Here is a 22,169-nt window from a genome sequence, read left to right as displayed (position 1 = left end):
GATGCCCACAAGTACCGGGGCTATGTGAGAAGTGCTGGAAATGGAGTCCAGGGGACTTTGGCGCCCGTTAAGCTCGGGTGTCCCCTCCTATCCTCCGGGGGAACTAAATGACCAGCTTGTAGTTCTCAGACGAGCAGCGGCCTTCCGTGTCGGGGAGGTTTTAGCCGCCGAACGTCTCCCGCCGCCTGTCCCGGGCTCTGTACCGAAGCACCAGCGAAGAAGGAATCGCAAACGGACCAGCTAGAGAGGGGGAAGCTAAAGAAAAGCGGGTCCGAGCAAGGAGGTCTGCCGTCTCCGAGCCTCGACCTAGCAACCTTCTCCGACTCCCGGGCTCAGGTTCCCTGCACGTTGGCTCTGGAAGCCAGAGGCGTCCACCGGGGGAGAAGACGGGTGAGTTTCCTCAAACCGTAGGGCCATTTGGCTCCAGCCGGGGACGGCTGGGAAGGATTTCCAGAACGGACAGCTCGAGGTGTGGTTTCTTCGCCCCGAGGGCATTTTTAAGAAGGAAGGTTCGGATCGTTTTACGGCAGCAGTCTCTCTTCTCTGGGGCATCCGCCAGCTCGGTCCGACTCTTCGCGGAAGGCCGTCGCCGCCGGGCCTCGGGGGTGGCCGCCGGGCCGGCGGCGGGACCGGCGGCACTTCCCCTCCCGGCACCTGCCCAGGAGGGGCGCACGGGTTTCTTGGGCGAGGGGAGGGACCATTCAGACGGGGTGGGGGGGGGGGGGGATCCCCCCACGTGCACGAGGGGCCCGCTCACATCCCCAGGAGGACGGCGCTGAAGTCGGAGCCGCTGCGGACGACGAGCGACGATCCCGTGGCGTTGTCTATGAAGACGGAGGCGTACTGTCCAGCCTGCAAGGAGATACGGGAATGACAGCGTGGTGGGTCTGACGAGGGCGGCGAGGGACGGCAATCCCAACCTGAAAGCGTAACGGGCAGGCGGACGACGCGCGACCGATCCCTTTCCTCCGAGTGCTTAGGGCACGGTCTCATGCGCCGGACAGAGACTTCCCCCGGAGGGACCCGGTGGTTTATAACAATATATATAACTGGGGTATTTAGGAAGCGCTTTCTACGTACCAGGCACTGTATTAAGCTCTGAGTAAGAGGGGCTTCTAGAGGCCACTGACGCTCTGGGGCTGAGGGAGGGCCCCGAGGGACGGCAGGGGTCAGCGTGAAGAGGAGAGGTTTTACCGTAAATAACTTCTGTCCTTCAGCTCCCTGAGGGCAGGGAACAGATCCCTCGCTTCTGTTGAACGCTCTCAAACGCTCAGTACGGCGCCTGGCACGCAGTAGGTGCTCAGAAAATATCACCAATTGGAAAGGGCATTAAGTCTCAAGGACAAGAGCAACACGAATTCAGTCTGCGTCCGAACTCCTTGGAGTCAAATGCAGTTCGACGTCATCTCTATCCTTGCCTAATCGGATACTTGGCCGAAGCGGGGGCTTGGGAGCCGGAGGAGCTCGGTTCTAATTCCAGCTCCGTATGACCTTGGGCAAGTTGTGGGAATTTCTCAGGGCCTCGGTTTCCTCAACTGAAAATCGAGAATTCAATACCCGTTCTCGCCATTACTTCGACTGCGAGCCCCACGTGGGACGGGGACTGCGTCCCAACTCACTGACGTGTATCTACGCCAGCGTTTAGAACGGTGCTTGGCGCACAGTGAGCGCTTAACAGATGCCGCTTTAGAAGAAAAACCGAACCCCTAATTCATTCCTGTTTAGAAGATATGGCCTCAGAATTTGGAAATGTAAAAAAAAGGTTCTTAAATTGCTCCAGGATCATTTTAAGGGCTGAGGATAATTCTCCTAAGTTCACCAGACAAATCAGGGGCTCGGTGAACGGACTGTTTCATTAACAATAATAATAATAATGTTGGTATTTGTTAAGCGCTTACCATGTGCAGAGCACCGTTCTAAGCGCTGGGGTACATAGAGGGTCATCAGGTCGTCCCACGTGAGGCTCACGGTTAATCCCCATTTTACAGATGAGGTCACTGAGGCCCAGAGAAGGGAAGTGACTCGCCCACAGCCCCACAGCCGACGAGCGGCAGAGCCGGGAGTCGAACCCGCGACCTCTGACTCCGAAGCCCGGGCTCTTTCCACCGAGCCACGCCGCTTCCCCATTACTAGTTCAGGTGAGTACAGGATCGACGTTATCACGCTCGTCGCGCGCTCAGAGATACGGGCGTCCGGCGGAGCTAGTTGGGAGTAGAAAGAGGCAAAAGACCCGAGTCTTCCGAGACCAGGAAACCCTTGCCGAGTTGAAGAGAGGCGGGTTGTTCAGGGGAACGAACCGCGGGTCTCTCGGGGCCTCCCAGGAATAGGCCGGCCGACGTACCTGCAAATACAGGATTCCATTCACGGAGAGGGTGAAGAGCTCGCTCCTGCTTTCCAGGCCGGTCACCGTCTCCAGGGACCTGGGTCGGAAACAGAAAGGGGCAGCCCCCGTGGAAGACCGCAAAATGCGGCGCTAACTGGGGACCGTTTGCCAAACGGAGGATTTCTCTCCGGAAGCCTAGAGCCTAGGCAGGAACCCCTAGATCTCAGTTGGGGGAGAAGAGGTCGGGGAACCCTGATCCGCTACTGGTTTCCAGCGACAACGGCAGCTGCCCGCGGGGACCCCGCTAGAGGAAGCACTTGGAAGCGAAGGCCCAGGTGGCCGCCTCGGGCTGGGGTCCGAGCCCGTTGGAAGCCACGGTCCCTCGCGGGGGACGGGCGGTCAAGAGGCTCGGATCCAGACCTGAGGTCTTCGAGAGACGGTCGGTCAGCTCTACGTCCCCTCGGGAATCACAGGAAGACCCGACTCTCGGCTTCCGTGCTGACGCCCAACCGCCTTAGGCAGCCGGTCGCCCCCCCCCCCCCCCCGGGCCCTTCTCTCGCATGCAGAGGGTCCCCAGCCCCTCCCCGGAGGAGCGGGATCGAGGCCCGCTCTGAGCCAGCTGAAGCTCGGGAGAATCCTTGGCGGGCCGGTTGGGGGATTCAGGCGAGGGAGCGGGGCCCGGGGATCTCCTCGGAGCCCCAGGGGGCGGCGAGGCGGAACCTCCCCATCCCCAGGCCCCCGAAGCCTCTCGGCGGTTTGGCCGGGGTCCGGCTCTGCCTCGCTTCCGTCTCACCTCACGCCAGCCCGGGATCCGGCACGGCCTGGCCCCCGGGACGGCTGCTGCGGGTCTCCCCCCGAGTGCCCAAGATAGCCCCGCGGCCGCCTAGGCTCCTCAGGGTGTGGTAGAGAGGAGCCGGACCTCCTGTGGAATTCCACCAAAGGGACGGGGACCGGCCATCCCCGTTTCGGGATGCCGCCGGAGCTCGGGGCCCTCGAAGCGCCAAGCGGCCCGGCCCCGATCTCTCTAGGGGACACCCGCTGCTCCGGCTCCGGGTTATCTGAGGGGCCCAGCTGGAGGCACCTCCATCTCCGAACTCACACGTGACGCTGGCACAGTGACTGGATGCAGATCAGCAGCCGCAGGCGGTCCCGGGCACGCGGCTGGCCCTTCCTCTGGTGCTCCCCGAGCACTGCCAACGGACAACAAAGCCGCGGGTCCAGTCAGGAGCCGGAGAATCCGCCCCCACCGGCCGGGAGGGGAGAGCTAGGGGACTGTGCTCCCCCCGTAAGCTCACCCTCTAGACTTTAAGCATTACGGAGAGGGAACGTGATCGTTGGTTGTGACATCGCACTCTCCCAGGTGCTTAGTACAGTGCTCTGCACACAGTAAGCGCTCAGTAAATACGATCGAGCACCCCTCCTGGCTTCTCGGCTCCAGGTTACCCCTCAGTGGCCACTCTAGCGGAGCCCTTCGTTCCCACTCGGCACTAAGTGCAGACCCCTACCTCCAGTCACCCTCCAGATCCCCATCTGTAGGTCTCAAGACCGTAAGCTCACCGCGGGCAGGGAAAGGGTCTACCGTCCCTGCTGTATCGTGCTCTCCCGAGCGCTTAGTACGGTGTTCTACGCCCAGTTAGCGCTTACTAAGTAATAACAGCGATAATGTTGGTATTTGTTAAGCGCTTACTATGTGCCGAGCACTGTTCTAAGCGCTGGGGTAGTCACGGGAATCAGGATGTCCCATTAATCCCCATTTTACAGGTGAGGTAACTGAGGCACAGAGAAGTTAGGTGACTCGCCCACGGTCACACGGCTGACAAGTGGCAGGGCTGGGATTCGAACTCACGATCTCTGACTCCAAAGCCCCTGCTCTTTCCACTGAGCCACGCTGCTTCTCTACCACACGGATGATGAGCAGACTGACTTAAACGCGTACAGATGTTATGTGCAATTTGCCACCGACTCTTCATTACCCAGCCTGAGGTTATCAAAGCCTTTGCCTTTTCCTCCTCCCCGCTTCTCCTGTGCTCATCTCTCCTCTTTAGGATCTTCCCCGGAAGACGGACGGGAAGCCGGGATGACCGGCTACGGTGAGACGGTCATTAGTTGGAGACCCTCGGGATTCTACCCATCCCTGGGCTAAACTGTCAGCTTTGTGACTGGGGGGCAAGTCACTTAACTTGTGCCTCAGTTCCCTCATCTGTCAAATGGGGATGAAGACTGCGAGCCTCCCGTGGGACAACCTGATGACCCTGTCTCTCCCCCAGCGCTTAGAACGGTGCTCTGCACGTAGTAAGCGCCTAACGAATACCGACGGTATCCTTAAATGAGAGTGGGCCTGTAGTTTCTGAAAAACATGTTTTAGGTGATGAAGCCACGGAGAGTGATTTGCCCAGCACCTCACCTCGAGCAAAGGACGAGGGCGAAAGCTTACCAATGTGCAGGGTGGCCGAAAAAGTGTAGAAACCGGCAACGGGGGCCGTATATTGACCACTGGTGAGGTTCAGCCCCAGACCACGGTGGAAGGACCCCTCCTTCTCTGGCTGAAAAAACAAAACAAAAACCCAAATGCCTCCAATTTCGTTCTCCTAGGACACACTGTCCGCTGCCTGTGGGCGGGGAATACGCCTACCGAATCCGTTATATTCCGCTCTCCCAAGCTATTAGTCCCACGTTCTGCACACAGAAGGCACTCGGTAGGATATCAATCCGTCAACGGTAATTTTTGAGCGCTTACTACGAGCGGAGCTCTGTACTAAGAGCTTGGGAGAATACAACGGAATTAGCGGACACTTTCCCTGCCCATAAGCTTTTAGCCTAGAGGGGAAGGCGGACATTACTATAAATAAGGTACAACATATAATTTAAAGATATGCACGTAAGTGCCGAGGGGTTGGGAGCGGGGCGGGTATCAGACGTCCCAGGGTCACGGGTTCAAGTGCCTAGATGATGCGGAAGGGAGACGAGCTGGGGGGAGAATAGGCTTAACGGGGGAAGGTCTCTTGGAGATGTGATTTTAATAACGTTCTGAAGGTGGAGAGGGGGGCGGTCCGGCGTATATGGAAGGGGAGGGAGTTCCGGGCTACGGAAAAGATCCAGGAAAGGGGTCGGCGGTGAGACGGACGAGATCGGGGTACAGCGAGTAAGCTCGGGCTACAGTGGCAGAGCGTGCAGGCCACCTATAGAAGATCAGTGAGGTGAGTTAGGATGGGGTGAGCTGATGGAGTACTTTATATACGACTGATTGATCTGCTTTCATTCATTCAATAGTATCTATTGAGCGCTTACTATGTGCAGAGCACTGGACTGAGCGCTTGGAATGGACAGATCGGTAACGGATAGAGACGGTCCCCGCCCTTGGATGGGCTTACGGTCTAACTGGGGGAGACGGACAGACAAGAACACCCACAGCTAGGTTCTCCGTGACCGTGCTCCCTGAACGACCCGAGAGCAGATGCAGAGTGACGTCCGATGTCCCGTTGGACGATCCATCCCGCCTCCCAGCTTCCTGGGCCCCCAAGAAGAGTTGTTTAGAAAAGAGAAGAAAAAACCAAGATTTTCTGGCACTTTCAGGAGGACCTAGATTGACTCTGAAAAGGTCCAGGAAGCAGGTGGGAATATAAAAAAACTGGGCTTCAAATGCCTGCTCACCTAGTTGTCTTCACTGTGGGCAGGGAACGTACTCTCCCAAGGGCTTAGTATGGTGCTCTGCGCACAGGAATAATAATAATGTTGGTATTTGTTAAGCGCTTACTCTGTGCAGAGCACTGTTCTAAGCGCTGGGGGGAGATACAGGGTCATCAGCTTGTCCCACGTGAGGCTCACAGTTAATTCCCATTTTACAGATGAGGGAACTGAGGCCCAGAGAAGTGAAGTGACTCGCCCACGGTCACACAGCTGACGAGTGGCAGAGCCGGGATTAGAACCCACGACCGCTGACTCCCAAGCCCGGGCTCTTTCCACTGAGCCACGCCGCTTCTCGTGAAGCGGCGTGCATTTATTGTGCCTTCATTATATATCATATATATTTAATATTATATAACCTATTATATATTATATAACATATATAATCTATTATATATATGTTATATGACGTACAATATATTATGTGATATATGTGATATATAATCTACATGATATAATATATATGATATATAATCTATTATATGTATTTTATATATTATGTAGCACATATAATATATATAATTATATAATTATAAAATACATATAGATTATATATCACACGGGTTATATATGATATTACATATTATATATATTTTGTGCATTTATTGAATGCACAGTAAGCATTCAGTAAATACCACTGCTCGATGGATCGTACTTAGACGCAAAATTCAAATAGCTGGAGAGAGAGAACGTGCGGGTGCCCGGAGACCAAAAGGCGAGCAAGGCTTAATCCGGAAGGACTCTCCGGACCTCAAATCGGACTCCTTCGCTAGTGAGCCACAGGACAGCGGGTGAAGAAGATGGAGCCTGACAAAGTTGCCACTGGGAAACTCAGGGGCTTGGGACTGCTGTAAAGTCAGTCAGTCGGATTTATTGAGCACTTACTGTGCGCGGAGCACTGTACTTATTCATTCATTCATTCGATAGTATTTAGTGAGCGCTCACTATGGGCAGAGCGCTGGACTAAGCGCTTGGAATGGACAATTCGGCAACAGGTAGAGACAGCGCCTGCCCTCTGACGGGCTCACGGTGCTGGCTCCCCAGACTCCGACCCTCTTGTCGGGGCATTTAATCGTCTTCGTCTGTGACCGGCCCCCTCAAGGTCCCTCAGAGGGAAGGGGGAGAGAAGCAGCGTGGCCTAGTGGACAGGGCACAGGCCCGGGAGTCAGAAGGACGTGGGTTCTAATCCCGGCTCCTCCACTTGCCTGCTGGGTGACCCCGGGCAAGTCACTTCGTCTCTCTGTGCCTCAGTTACCTCATCTGTAAACTGGGGGTGAAGACTGCGAGCCCCATGTGGGACGGGAACTGCGTCCCAACTGGTTAGTTCGCATCTACCCCGGCGCTTAGTACAGTTCCCGTCATCCTCTATACTGTAAGCTCACTGTGGGCGGGAAACGTCTCTGCCAACCCTCCTGTACTCTTAGTACAGTGTTTTGCACCATACTAAGCGCTCAGTCGATACTGTTATCGATGATGATGACTACAGTGAGTGCTCAATCAATACTGTTGATGACGACGGCGATACTAAGTGCTCAACAGGTGCTTAGAGGAGCGGCTTGGCTCAGTGGAAAGAGCCCGGGCTTGGGAGTCCGAGGTCATGGGTTCGAATGGTGACTCCGACACTCGTTAGCTGGGTGACTGTGGGCAAGTCACTTCACTCCTCTGGACCTCAGTTCCCTCATCTGTCAAATGGGGATTAAAACTGGGAGCCCCACGTGGGACAACCCGATCACCCTGTATCTCCCCCAGCGCTTAGAACAGTGCTCTTAACGAACACCCAACATTACTGTTATTAACAAATGCCATTTCAAAAAAATAAAGAGGCCCAGAGGCCTGGCTTGATCTGGGTAAACCCAGGTTTTCGGGCGCACTCACAATGTAGTAGACCTGGAGCTCCTGCAGAGACCTCCGCTCGATGGAGATGTTCCTCCTGACCCGGCAGTGGAAGGCCGCCTCCACGTGATGCTGCTGTTGCCGGCCCTCGGCCAGGGGGCCCGTGACCAGCGCTAGGATGTCGGCCTCCTCTGCTGCTTCCCGGCCTCCCTCCTCCTCCTCGGCTCCCGCGCAGTCCTCGCAGGTCGGCAAGCTCATCCTCTCCCGCCGCTTCACTGCCCCTGCGCAGCCGGGGCAGAGAGTTAAAGGGGTGGGGGTGAGGCGCACGGCTCCCGTACGGGACCATGAACTCCAAGGACCTTAAAGGAGTCATCCGGTCAGATGACTGGATCCAGGCGGGGGAATGACAAAAGCGGGCCGTCCCGGCAAATTTCTCTTCCTTTTCTCTGAAGCACCGCGCTCTCTCTCGGTCGCCCTTCCAGGTGTTTTCATCATCCTCAAGTCCCTCCTTGTGTCCGGCTGAAATATCCCCTGCTTTCATTTAAGGTATTTCTTTCCCAGGCCCCAAAACTGAAACATCTCCTGCTTCAACTTAAGGTATTTCTTTCTCAGGCCCAAAGGACGGCCTCCTCACAGAAGCCCTCCCTGTCCCTGATGACAGCTTTCAAGTCACCCTATGGGCCAGGCCTGCTGCCTCTATGTCCACACTTGGGGGCATAAAAGAAAAATCCAGAAAACCTTCTCCAAAAGTGCCCCCACCTCTTCCTGCCTCAGCACCACTTCCAGGACCTGGAGGTAGGCAGGGGGAACTGGGGGTGGCAAACTGTGTTTCTTACTCAAATTTGAAGACAAACAACCTGTAAGTTCTTCTGGGGCCTCCTAGTTCTCAGAAATGGATGCTACCCATGAAACGGCAAATCTTTCTCGGCTCTCTCTCCTCTGGCTAAACAGTCCTAAAGTCTTTTGACTGCTCCTATTTTCTGCCCTCTCATCATTTCTTCTCCTCTTAGGACCGGCTCCAGTTTCTCCCCATCCTTTAGATTACGAGCAAAACCGAATAAGATACTCCAGGGGCAGGCAGGCTCACGCATCCCAACACCACGACGGAATGAAAACTAAAGACATTTCGTTGCCCGCTCATATTCAGCTTCTGGTCCACTGTGACCCTTGGATCTTTTTCTGCTCTAAAAGGGTCCTGCCAATGTTTTCCACCCTGTATTCGCATGATTTGCTTTTTGTTCCTCAAAGGGTTGCCCTTCTGAATTTCAGCCTGGGTCAGTGGAAAGAGCCCGGGCTTGGGAGTCAGCGGTCGTGGGTTCTAATCCCGGCTCTGCCACTTGTCAGCCGTGTGACTTTGGGCAAGTCGCTTCACTTCTCTGGGCCTCGGTTACCTCAACTGTATAATGGGGATGAAGACTGTGAGCCCCATGTGTGACAACCTGATTACCTTGTATCTCCCCCAGCGCTTAGAACAGTGCTTGACACATAGTAAGCGCTTAACAAATACCATCATCATTATTATTAACCTCTAATCTCCATATCTTATTTTCTCCCTCTACTGCATCACCCATGCACTTCGGTCTAAACCCCCCCCGAGCAGTTAGGTACTCACCTCACCCCCAACACCCACTGCATTTATCTTTATATTTCCCCCCTACACACACCTCTTTTTTTTTTAAAATCACATTTGTTGAGTGCTTACTACGTGCCAAGCACTGCATTAATTACTGAGGTAGGTGCAAAATAATCAGGCTTGTTAACCGTCCATGTCCCACACGCGGCTCACAGTCTTAATCCCTATTTTACAGATGAGGTAACTGAGAAGTTAAAGCGAATCTCCCCAGGGCACAGAGTACACGAATGGAGGAGCGGGATTAGAACCCGGGTCCTTCTGACTCCCAGGCCTGTGTTCTATCCACTGGGCCACACCCATCTAGACGGGAAACTCCTCGTGGGCAGGAAACACGTCTACCAACTCTGTTATACTGTACAGCGCTCTGCCCAAGTGCTCAATAAATACCACTGATTGATTTATATTTGGCTGTTTCCCCCTAACTGTTATTTATTTTAATGCCAGTCTCTCCTGCTAGATGGTAAACTCCTTGAGGTAATTCCTCACGTCGGCTAACTCTATTCTGCTCTCCCAAGGGTTTAAAACAGTGTTCCGTGTACAGTGAGTGGTCGATAAATACCTCTCATCGACTGACTGACTGACCTTCATTTCACAGAAGGGAAAACTGCAGGCCGCAGATGCTAAGTGACCTACTCGAGATCTCTGTGGTGGCACAGAAATAGAAGCTAATATACTCGAGACTTCCACTCCGATGCTTAAATCATGCTTCCGACCCTGACCTCTCTCCTCCTTTCATCCCTTCCGCAAACACGTTCGCCCAAAATGGAAACGAAACTCACCCCTTCCTAAGCGAACCTCTAATTACGGAGAAGTGGCGAGCAATCCAGCCCATTCACACCCTCCGTGAACGTCACATCTCGGGATATTCCTAAACCACATACTGTAGATGGGAAGAATTAGGAATAATGAATTGTTGCTGGAAATGAATATGGTGGAAATGACAGATAGAAGAATCAATTTTCAGTTTCATTTCCTTAGGTAAGATGTATCGTCCAAGTAGAAACTCAGACGCCGACTTAGACTTCCAGGGATATGGTGTCACGGGACTATTTTAGCTTGGGTTCTCCCAGCGGCATTAATCATCAGAGTACGCCTCGATCCAAACAAGCTATTTTGGCCGTGCTTATTTTTACTTCAGTTATTTTTATCTACAAGCTGTGACATATTGGCAGGAGCCTGAACTTCACCCACTGCTCCCTCGCTGCCGCATAAACCCAACGAGGGCATGTATTTTCTTCCTGTGCTTTTACTGGAACGTTTCTCTGCCGCGCACCTTGAAAGGGTCATCTGTTGGAGATGGCTGCCATTCAATCGGCCCCGAAGGCCAAGAAAGCGGGAGTTGCCCGGGCTCGGGCGGGCGGGATCCGCAGGCCCAGCGGGCACGGCCTACCCTCTACGCCTTAGGAGTGTCTCAGCGTTCGGTACAGTGTCGGCCACAGAGTCAGTGCTTAAATACTACAAAATTAAGCCCCGTTCTAACTGTTGGAGTAGACATAGGCGCTCGGTTTTGTCATCTGTAAAATGGAGAATCAGAGCTTGTTCTGTTAATTAGACTGTGAGCCCCATGTAGGAAAGGGATCATGTCCTACCTGATTAACGTGTGTCCACCCCAGCACTTAGGATGGTGTTTGACACACAGTAAGTGCTCAACAAATACCGTAACAACAATAATAATAACAACAACAATAATAATAATCTAGGTCAGGAACTGAGGCAACAATAAGTGCCCTGAAATAATAAAATAATAATAATGCTAATGGTGATGATGATGATGGTATTTATTAAGCACTTAGTATGTGCCAAGCACTGTAGTGAGTTTTGGGGTAGAGAGAAGATAATTAGATTGAACCCAGTCCCTGTCCCACATGGGATTCACAGAATAGAAATTCTACAGCGGAAGATGGTCATCGTCTGACATCTGCAATTCCAGGAATTCCATTTGGAATTCTGTTGGTGCAGTGGGGGTGAAAAAGTGGGAGGGCACCACCGGTCGTGAGGAATGAGTCTTTTCAGAAACAATCCCTTGATTCCGGCTCCCGTCAGTCCATCAGTGGTATTGATTGAGCACCTTCTGTGCGCGGAGCGTCGTATAAGCGCCCGGCAGAGTTCAACATTAACGGAGTCGGTAGACACGTTCCCATCCCGGGTTAATTTTCAGGAAATCCTCCTATTTCTCGGCCGAGGGGTAGGGAGGGATGTACTAGGGTAGATAGTTGTCGCAGTAAGGCCCACGGGAGATCCCAGCGCTGGCTATGAATAAGACTTGGGGGATGATGGCTGGGCGGCGGTCTCACAGCGTGACTCGGTGCAGAAAGTGGTAAAGGAGCATGGTGGGACCCAAACGAGGTTGTGTGAGATGGCTCTGCGGAGCCTTGAAGTGTGAGCACAGCCGAAGTGTGCTCGTCTGGGCTGTCCCGCTCGCAGAGTGCTGTGGGCAGAGCCGTGGGGCGGTTATCTATCTATCGGCTGGTCATGGGTCCGTGATGTAATATGACCCAGAGCTGTACGGGTGGTGACCTGTGACGCGGTATTTGCCCTCCTCACTCGCTCTGGTGAACTGTGACACGGGACAGTGGCTGGACGGACTCCTGCCCTCTGTGGGGCAACTTCAACGTGGATAAAATCTGTCCTTTCCTCTCCGTCCAAACTGCTACGACTCCGAGCCAAGCACTTATCATATCCCGCCTTGGCTACCGTATGGGCTTCCTTGCTGACCTCCCCGGCTCCCGTCTCTCCTCGCTCCAGTCCGTACTGTGGTCCACATCATCTTTCTGTGACGGCACTGACTTCTCGTCTCGCCACTCCTCAAAAGCCTCCCGGGGTTGCCCATCCACGTCTGAGTCTCACAGAAGCCCCTTACCAATGACTTTAAGTGCTCCCTCCCTCCTACCGTACCTCGATGATTTTCTACTACGACCCAACCCGCTCACTTCACTCTTCTAAAACCATCCTACTCGCTCTACCTCAGTCTCCTCCATCTTGCCGCCAATCCCTCGCCCACATGCTCCCTCTGGCCTGGAACTCCCTTCCGCCTTCATGTACGACGACCATCACTATCCCCTCCTTCGAAGCCTCATTTAAATCACATCCCCCCCACGAGATCATTCCCAACTCTTCCCCCTACTGCAACGTCTTTGCAAGTGGATCTATGCCATTTAAGGACTTGATATTCCCCCCACCCTCAGCCCCACGCGACGGACACATCCGTAATTTCTTTTAATGTCTCCCCCTCTAGAATGCATGTTTGTTCCTTATGGGCGGAGAACACGTCTGTCAATTCTGTTGGATCGTACTCTCCCAAGTGCACAGGGCAGTGCTTGTACAGAGGAAGCGCTCAAAGAATACCCTCGACTGACTGCCCAATCGACTGGTTGTGAGGCAGCCAAAGAGGAACTTTATGGGCTGTATTTTGGGCTGTTCTTCTGTCAGACTGTCCCAGCTTCACTGTGGTCTGTGCAGCAGAGTGGGTGGAAACACCGTTCTAGCCCAGCTCGGGATCACCATCGGTGGTATTTATGGAGCGCTCACCGGATCTCCCCTTTCCTCCCTCTCCCCTCGACCCCTGATGGCATCACCGGGGGACAGAATCAGCTCCGGGAGCCCAGTCTGTCCCTCCCTCCTCCCTCCCCTCTCCCACCCCCGACCGTAGAGGTGATTCCTGACCTTTCAACAGGAGCCGGAATTCCTTCAGCAATTCCTCGGGTGGGATCAAGGGTCCTGGTGGTCCCTGGGGTCCAGGCGGGCCTGGTGGCCCCGGCAGCCCATGCTGGAAGCCAAGCAGAGGCAGGGAAGAAAGATACACTTGGGGACAAGGATCCTCGGGAAAACTAGCTTAGAAGAGAAGCAGTGCGGCTTAGTGGATAGAGCACGGGCCTAGGAGTCAGAGGACCTGGGTTCTAATCCCGACTCCATCACTTATCTGATGTGTGACCTTGGGCAAGTCACTACTTCTCTGTCCCTCAGTTACCTCATCTGTAAAGTGGGGAAAAGTGTGAGCCCCCTGTCCCACAATTACCTACAAATCACTTAACTCGGATCTCTGCCGATGCTCAGTATAGTGCCGAGCACATAAGCGCTTAACGGATACCGTTAAAAAAAAAAAAAGGAGCCGATCCAATTCGGGCTTCACTGTCCTCCTTTGGCCACCAAGAGGGACAAGTTGAAAGGGACAAGAGAATTTCCCGATACCAGGCCCGTCCCCCCCTCCTCTCCAGAGGGAGGTTAGGGATGGGGTTATGGGTGACGGTGGCTGGGCCTTCTGCAGTCTGGGGCCTGTTCTCCTGCAAGTGTGAGGCGCCGTAGCTGATATGTCTCGTGGGGATGAACTGGCCTCCGCTAAGTAATGCGTTCTCCCCTTTAGACACCAGTTCTCTAAGGCGAGGAGCAGCAGGGGTCCAATATTGGCTCTAGAAGAGTTGAGGGGAGAAGAAGAGGTGGCGGGGATGGACCATCCCTTCTCAGACCACACCCCAGCGCTCAGCCCCGGAGCCTGCGGGGCCACGTGAAGGCGTCTCACTACCTACCGCTCACCTTGAATTTTTTGGATTTCCCTTTGCTCCTTTTCTTGCCGTTCGCCCCCTTGTTCGACTGTTTGACAAACAACAACCAGGCATCCCGAGGGTCAATGCTCCGGGTCCTCTCGGTAACAGTTTCCTGTATCCAAAAAGGGAAACGTGTGAAAGGAGGTATTCCAGACCTTCCAGAAAAGAGATTTTGAGGCCAACACTGGAAGTTTCTTTCCAGAGGTTACCCGGTTCCTAGAAGCTGATTATTTATTATTATTATTATCGTTATTACTGCTACTAGCATTTATTAAATCGGAAAAGGCGGGGCCTTGGGAAACGGGCGCATCCCTGGGAGTCAGAGGACCTGCGTTCTGATCTCAGTTCTGTTTCTTGCCTGCTGTGTGACCTTGGGTAAGCCACTTAACTTCTCTGTGCTTCAGTTTTCTCATCAATAAAATGGAGTTTAACACTTTTTCTTCCTCCCCCTCAGGCTGTGAGCCCCATGAGGGAGAGGGACTGTGTACGACCTGATCGTCTCACATCTACCACAGTGCTTGGTATATTGTATGCCCTCAACAAATACCGCAGCTATTCAACACTTGAAACAAGCACTGTACAAGGCATCGAGGAAAAATACGAGGAAATCGATTAAGGCACGGAACAGGGGATTTACGATCTAGGTAGGGGAGGATAGACACACGGGACTAAATAACGTCATGCCAACACACTGAGAACAAGTTGCAGTCTTATGGTAAAACAATATCAATTAAAAAACAAAGCTTATACATTAAAAGAGGAGCATTCCTCAGTCTCCACTTCGCCACTCCGGGCAAACAGTCGTTGGCCACCGACAGCCGTAACCTTCCCGGGATCCTAAATCCCGATTGGTTTCGTGGGCGTGGGGAGGCTGGCCCAGGCAGCGGGACATCTGAATGAATTCGGGAATGCTGACTACCCAAAACGATGATATCCTGGACAATATTCCCGGGAATTTCTTTACCTAATAATGTTGGTATTTGTTAAGCGCTTACTATGTGCCGAGCACTGTTCTAAGCGCCGGGGGAGATACAGGGTCATCAGGTTGTCCCACGTGAGACTCGCAGATAATCCCCATTTTACAGATGAGGTCACTGAGGTCCAGAGAAGTGAAGTGACTTGCCCACAGTCACACAGCTGTCAAGTGGCAGAGCCGGGATTCGAACCCGCGACCTCTGACTCCCAAGCCCGGGCTCTTTCCACTGACCCACGCTGCTTCTCTACATCCTCATGAGGGCCTTTGGGCCTGAAGGCTTCCACCTTCCTCCTCATTCTGAGGGGTTTCTCCGTCTAATAATGGTGTCTGTCAAGCACTCACTAAGTGCCAAGCATTCTTCTAAGCACTGGGATAGATGCAAACTAATCAAGTTGGACACAATCCCTATCCCTCGTGGGACTCACAGTCTAAGAGGGAGTAGGATTTAATCTCCATTTGACAGAGTAGGAAACTGAGGCACTAAGAAGTTAAATGACTTGCTCGGGGTCACACAGAGTGGTGAGGTCAGGTTTAGAACCCAGGTCCTTCGACTCCCAGGCCCGCGCTCTTTCCACTAGGCCACGCTGCTTCTCGTAGAAGGCGAAAGGGCCCAAAATGCAGTTCCCAAACATCTCTAGAGGAGAGGGGGAACATCTCTGAGCCCTGACAGAACTCCGTGGGAAGCAGAGTGGCCTGATGGAACGAACGTGGTCCTGGGGCTCAGAGGACATGGGTTCTAATTCCAAACTCCACAACTTGCCTGCTGTGTGGCCAAGGGCAAGTCACTTCACTTCTCTGCGCCTCCGTTTCTTCATCGTTAAATGGGGATCAAGTCCCACTCCCTCGTACCGTACTGTGAGTCCCATAAGGGACAGGAACTGTGCCCAACCTGATTAACTCGTACTGACCCCAGCATTTAGCACAATGCTTGGCACGAAGTAAATGCCAAAGAAATACCATAATCATCCTCCAGTGGAGTAGAACTGGGAGCTGGGAGGGCTTGGGGAACACGGCAGTGGTCTCTTCCTCTTTCAGAGAAGCAGCGTGGCTCCATGGAAAGAGCCCGGGCTTGGGAGTCAGAGGTCATGGGTTCGAATCCCTGCTCTGCCACTTGGCAGCTGGGTGACTGTGGGCAAGTCACTTCGCTTCTCTGGGCCTCAGTTCCCTCATCTGTCAAATGGGGATGAAGACTGTGAGCCTCCCGTGGGACAACCTGACGACCCTGTATCTCCCCCCCGGCACTTAGAACAGTGCTCTGCACAAAGTAAGCACTTAACAAATACCAACACTATTATTATTATCAATCAATCAGAGGTATCCCTCAGGACTTCTGTTTAATGCTCTTCTAACAGACTAGCATATTTGTTTCCGGTCCCTCTGTGCCTTATTTTCTTACTTTTGATATCACCAAGTCCTTCTGAATTCTCCATCTCACCTCACTCCTTCAAATCCTCAGTTTCCTCTAGACTCATTTCAGGGTCACTCCTAATTTAATTAGGAAGCTAATTAGTGCCTCAACATTAATAAAATTCGATCCAAGCCGCCCTTCCAGTCTCCAAAAATTCCTCTATACAGGGCGATACTCTAATATAAAAACCAATTTGAGATTTCCCCTCGGTCGGTGGGTTTACAGTCCGAGAGCAGACCCGAATCAGTCTGTCCGAATTATGGAAATACTGAAAATCAAAGTGAGCGGAGGAAACCACACTAGCCAAACTCAGGAAACAGCCTCCATTTGGCAACGGCGTTTCAACCTTATTTTTGTGCGGGGGTGGGTGGTTTGGGGGAGAAGTTTCCTTTCCTGCCCCAGGCCAGACTAACTTGTCCGGGGGCTCGGAAGGATGGGAGGGCTCAGTAAGAAGATGGATTGATTGACACCGCAAACGGTAGCAGAGAGTTGCTCCGGGACCCCAAGACCTTGTAGCCCCAGACCTCTGGGTGGGATAAAATGGCTACCGAGTTGGGCCGCGAAAGCCGGCTGGGTTGTAGTAGGAGAGTAGAGAGGTGAGGTAGGAGGGGGCGAGGGGGGTCGAGTGCTCTGAAGCCAATGGTCAGGGGTTTTTGATTGATGTAGATGGGCGACCACTGGAGTTTCTTCGGGAGTGGGGAAACACATCCTGAACGTTTCTGTAGGAAAATGATCCGGGCAGCAGAGTGAAGTATGGACTGGAGTGTGGAGAGACGGGAGGCAGGGAGGTCAGCAGGGAGGCTGATACGGTAATCGAGGCAGGATAGGATAAATGGCTCTATTAACGTGGCAGCATTTTGGATGGGGAGGAAGGGGCAGATTTTAGCGATGCCGTGAAGGTGGAACCGACAGGATTTGAATGAGAGAGAGGAGTCAAGGATAGCACCCAGATCATGGGCTTGTGAGACAGGAAGGACGGCGGTGCCGTCTACGGCGACGGGAAAGTCAGGGGGAGGACAGGGTTTGGGTGGGAAGATGAGGAGCTCCGTTCAGGGCATGTTAAGCTTGAGGTGACGGGAGGACGTCCAAGTAGAGATGCCTTGAAGACAGGAAGAAATGAGAGACTGCAGAGAGGGAGAGAGATCAGGGCTGGCGATGTATTCATTCAATAGTATTTCTTGAGCGCTTACTATGTGCAGAGCACCGTACTAAGCGCTTGGAACGTACAATTCGTACGTTCCAGGTGTAGGTCCATAGAGGCGGTAGTCGAAGCCACGGGAGCGAGTGAGTTCTCCAAGGGAGTGGGTGTAGATGGAGAATAGAAGGGGACTCAGAACTGAACCTTTAGGACATAATAATAATGATGGCATTTGTTAAATGCTACGTGCCAAGCACTGTTCTGAGCGCTGGGGTAGCTACAAGATAATCACGTTGCCCCACATGGGGGTCACAGTCTTAATGCCCGTTTTAAAGATGAGGGAACTGAGGCGCAGAGAAGTGAAGTGACTTGCCCAAAGTCACCCAGCTGACACGTACAGAGGAGGAGCCCGCCAAAGAGACTGAGAATGAGCGGCCAGAGAGGTAAGAGGAGAGCCAGGAGAGGAGAGCGTCGGTGAAGCCGAGGTTGGCTGGGCCTGTTGAGCCTAGGGATTATTGACTCTCAGGAGGCAAGACTAAGGGAGGTCTTGGACACGGTCTCCTAATGTGTGATGGGTTCGAAAGGTCAGTCAGTTGTGCTCCCTCGGTGAGCCACGGGCAGAACAAGCGCTCCGTGGCTCTGAGTGCTCAGAGGTCACTGGGGCTGGGGGTCCCTCGGGCTTTCGAGAGCTCAAGGAGCTCCCGAGTGCCCGTCGGTCTTGCCTGAGGTGCGCCGGAGTCGGGTAACAGATTCCTTTGGAACCCTGGCGCTCTGCCCCACGAGAGATGCACCAAAGAGATGGGCCTGCGGATAACGCTCCGAACTGCTCGGTTCGGCACACCGAGGGCTCCCTAACTTTAAAAGTAAAAACAGGGCTACTGGTGGTTCATATCATCTTATGAGTCGGTCCTCCAGTCCCTTCTGGTTTCCTATCTGGGTCGCGCATCCCAGCGTCTTTGGCTCCCGGTTAGGGTAGCAGAAGGGGAGTCCCATCCCCGAAAGCAACGGCCGGTGATTGCCGGCCACGGTTTCCGGAGTAACCAGCGGAGAGGGACCCAGCGGGGCCTTTTCCCGGTAGCTGCAACTGGTGACTAGAGATGGGAGTGGCCTCTCCAACAGCCCTGTACCAACGCTACGGTTCTGCAGAAAGATTAGAGGAGGCTGTTTCAGATCTGCTGAATTTCAAAGCCAGCTTTAGCCCTGTCCAGAACCTCCCTGATTTCACTCATTTGCTGAGGACCAAGACTTGCTTCCTATCCGCGGCCGATCCGTCTGCTCTGCACATAGTAAGCGCTCAGTAGATACTATTGAATGAATGAATGAATCCGCTGCCCCTCACTGTGAAAACCCATCCCATCTGGATGGATTACAGACCGTCCCACTCGGGGTGTGCTCGAAGTCCTTCGGAGGACACGGCTCAGCACGGAGCCGGTGGTCAGTAATTCCGCGAACCAAGTCACGCTCGGACCTTCATTCCCAAACTGAACGGGAAAATGGAGAGGGGAGCTTAAAGGGCTTTCCAATTACCGGTTGCTATGAGAATGATTTCCCCGGGGAGATTTGCCAGCCATCCCAGGAGAGAATCCTCAAAGGTAAACGCTGGATTAGAACGTAGTTTTGCTTCACGCGGCGGGGCTCCAGGGTTACAGTGCTGGGCGAGAGACGGTGGAACCAAGGTGCTAACTTTGTAGTGGGGTGGGGAGGGGAGCCGTTAACCCACAGATTCCCAGCTGCGGGCAAAGCCCGCTTCCCTCACAGCTCCTTGCGCTTGCGCTCACGGCCTCGTTCACCCCGGGGGCCTCTAACAAGACCTGAGCGAAGCTGAAAAGAGCTACAGTTTCCAGATGGTCTCAAAAGATCCCAAATCTTGTTTTTCTTCAAAGCCTGCCTGCCAGTCAATCAATAGTATTTACTGAGCACTTAATCAGGAGCGGAAGGCTGTACTAAGTGCTTGGGGAAGCAAGTTGGACTACTGGAAAGAGCGTGGGGCCGGGAGTGAGAGGACCTGGATTCTAATCCCTGCTCCACGACTTTGGGCAAGTCGCTCAACTTCTCTGTGCCTCAGTTTTCTCACCTATAAATTGGGGGGTGACATACTTGTTCTCCCTCTGACTCAGACTGATCCCCGTGTGGGACGGGGGCTGTGTCGAATCGCATTATCAGAGAAGCAGCGTGGCTCAGTGGAAAGAGCACGGGCTTTGGAGTCAGAGGTCATGGGTTCGAATCCCGGCTCGGCCACTTGGCAGCTGGGTGACTTTGGGCAAGTCACTTCACTTCTCGGTGCCTCGTTCCCTCATCTGGAAAATGGGGATTAAGACCGTGAGCCCCACGTGGGACAACCTGATTCCCCTGTGTCTCCCCCAGCGCTTAGAACAGTGCACGGCACGTAGTAAGCGCTTAACGGATACCAACATTATGATTATTATCTACCTCTGGGTTTAGAATCAACTTGGCACAAGCCCTTAACAAATATCCCAATTATTACTATTATTGGGAGAGTAAAAAACAGTTGCCTGTCACACTCCCAAGCCCCAGCCGCTGGCTCCTATCACCCAAACCCCACCCCTTCTCTCCCCTGCATTCGAAATGAAAAGCTGGCACCAAAGCAGCTTAGCTTGCCAAAATTAAAAATAAAAAAAGCCCATAATCAAGCAGGGGATTCAGAGCTGATCAAAAGTCCTAAAAATATCAAGATTTTAGTTATTAATGCAAATAAATCAACGCGGGTATTTTTTTTAAACAGATGGAGGTACAGTCTAAGGGTTTTCCTTGGATTTTATTGCCCTGCTAAAATATTTAAGAGGTCTTGTTACAAACGCCTTTTAAAAATGAAAAGCACATTTCATACAAAACGCTAGATCTTAAAATTTTGTACACCGCCAACTTTACCACACACTGCTAAACTGATTCTAAATGAAGTTCTATAATAGTTGGAGGCTGCATAACGCTCATCAGTTGCTTCTCTCCGTCCTTTCTACCTTTTCACCATCTAAAAACCTAGAGTATCGAGGTCGTCTTTTCATCTTCCAGTTAGCTGTCAGTTCACCTGCACAATCCTCATATCCTACCGACCCCTGGAACTGGAGTGGTATTTTATTCATTTTTTTCCCCAAGATGATCAATTGGCCATGAGAAAGAGTGAACATTTTCTTAGCACAGAACATTTTTTTTACTTATCAGATGAGGCAAAACTAAGTGCAGTGAGTTGTTAATTCCCCTTTACCATACCCTCAGCCCAAAGCTGAAAAAGTAACTTCTGAAGAGAAATCCTCCCCTCCCCCTATTTTCGAGAAAATTTGCCACAGTTTGCTCATTTCCCCATCTGTCACAGCAGGGAGAGGAGATTTTTATGAATTAAAAGAGCTCTCTCTCTCTCTCTCTCATGCTCAAAACTAACCACACTTCCATTCGCTTTCACCTAATTCTTTTTAGCCCAATCGCCCTTTCTGAGCTCCGATTCCCCAGAGTCCTTCAACCGAGAGAAGCTCTGGGACCATCTATGCCATTAGCTCCACTCTGACTCCGTCTCTCTCCCTCTCACCACTCCTGTTCTTGCTGACCGAGTTGCCCCGCGTAGGTAAAGCGGTCAGATAGCGAGTGGGGCCTACCGGATCGTTGGACGCCGAAAGAGGCAGGCTGCTCTCCTCCTGGTCCGTGGGAAATTCATTCCATTGAGATTTCTTCTCTCGGCTCTGTCGACTTCCGTGTTTCGCAGTCTCCGCGGAGCCAACACACGAGACCGGTGCCAGAAGCCCCACGCACAGTAACACGAGCCAGCCGCTGGGCGGGAAGGAGCCGGCCATCCTTCAACACGGAGTTCCGGGGATGTGGTCCTTCCCCTCCACGGGGCACATGAGGTTTCCTCAGTGGGGGAGAGGGAGTCCCGATAAAGCAGCCAGGAGCTTCTCTCGGAAACAGAGTGGAACTATCCCCTGAGCCCCTTCGATCAATCAAGGGTGGACAGAGGCTCCTGGATGCGATTTCTCCCGGGGAAATGCCCAACGTCCTTTCCCAGTGGCATCAGTCGTGGAGTCCAGCTCCCCTAGGACGAGCCCCACCTTGCCCCCTCGAAGGCCGAATCCTCTCGGCGCCTGGCCACGGACTTGGGCTTTCAGCTGATGAAAAGGAGGGGACCAGGCTGCCTCTGGGGCAGAGGGCACATTGCGGACTGAGGAGCTCCCTCAGAGACCAAGAGACGCGCTCCCTCCCCTCTCCCGATTCTCATCCCGTCCGCTCAGAAGGTCTGCGACCTGGAGTCCTGGGAGGAGAAGGGAGGCGTTCGACCCGCCTTGCGGAGGGCCTTCTCCCAGGCGGGGTAAGGCTATTCCCGCCCCTCTTCTTCACCTCCCTTTTAGGGTGGTCTTCGATTCGAAGGCAGTAGAGTTTCTGTTGGAATCCCGAATCTCAAGGGGCTAGGTGTCCTCTCTTCACAGCTGAATCTCCTCCCTCCAGCCTGGCAGCTAGGTGACCTGTTCTTGTCTGTCCCCTCTCTTTCTCTTCTTCTTCTCTCCCTCCTTCTTCTTTCCCTCCGGTGGACCTGTGGACACCGGGGTCCTTCCTCTGCGGATTCTCTGCCTCTCTGAACTTCAGGCTTCTCCGCGGGCCTTTTAATAAGCTTGAATTCCCCGCCTCA

At 53.1% G+C, this 22,169-nt stretch overlaps 1 protein-coding gene across 1 annotated transcript; it reads right to left on the bottom strand.

The window, feature by feature from the left end:
- Positions 1-731: 731 nt before the first annotated feature.
- Positions 732-22,127, bottom strand: ERFE (erythroferrone). Its single transcript, XM_001513602.6, has 8 exons — positions 21,145-22,127; positions 14,004-14,126; positions 13,137-13,239; positions 7,883-8,121; positions 4,758-4,866; positions 3,423-3,513; positions 2,342-2,420; positions 732-852 (listed from the first exon to the last, which is right to left on the bottom strand). The coding sequence occupies exons 1-8, from the start codon at positions 21,337-21,339 to the stop codon at positions 754-756; spliced, it is 1,038 nt and encodes a 345-aa protein (XP_001513652.2). The 5' UTR covers positions 21,340-22,127; the 3' UTR covers positions 732-753.
- Between the last annotated feature and the right edge of the window lie 42 nt (positions 22,128-22,169).

The sequence above is a fragment of the Ornithorhynchus anatinus genome, chromosome 7, assembly GCF_004115215.2.
Source record: "Ornithorhynchus anatinus isolate Pmale09 chromosome 7, mOrnAna1.pri.v4, whole genome shotgun sequence".
Lineage (NCBI taxonomy): Eukaryota > Metazoa > Chordata > Mammalia > Monotremata > Ornithorhynchidae > Ornithorhynchus > Ornithorhynchus anatinus.
The sequence above is the reverse complement of the archived record's forward strand: the minus strand, read 5'-3'. Positions and strand labels throughout refer to the sequence as shown.

What these genes read in the sequence shown, in the direction of transcription:
- ERFE (XM_001513602.6), bottom strand. Translation starts at nt 21,339, where the DNA reads ATGGCCGGCTCCTTCCCGCCCAGCGGCTGGCTCGTGTTACTGTGCGTG. An exon ending in TTTCGGCGTCCAACGATCCG is followed by an intron (nt 14,127 to 21,144) that starts GTAGGCCCCACT and finishes TTTTGGATACAG; the next exon opens with GAAACTGTTACCGAGAGGAC. An exon ending in ATGGAATCCTGTATTTGCAG is followed by an intron (nt 853 to 2,341) that starts GTACGTCGGCCG and finishes ATCTCCTTGCAG; the next exon opens with GCTGGACAGTACGCCTCCGT.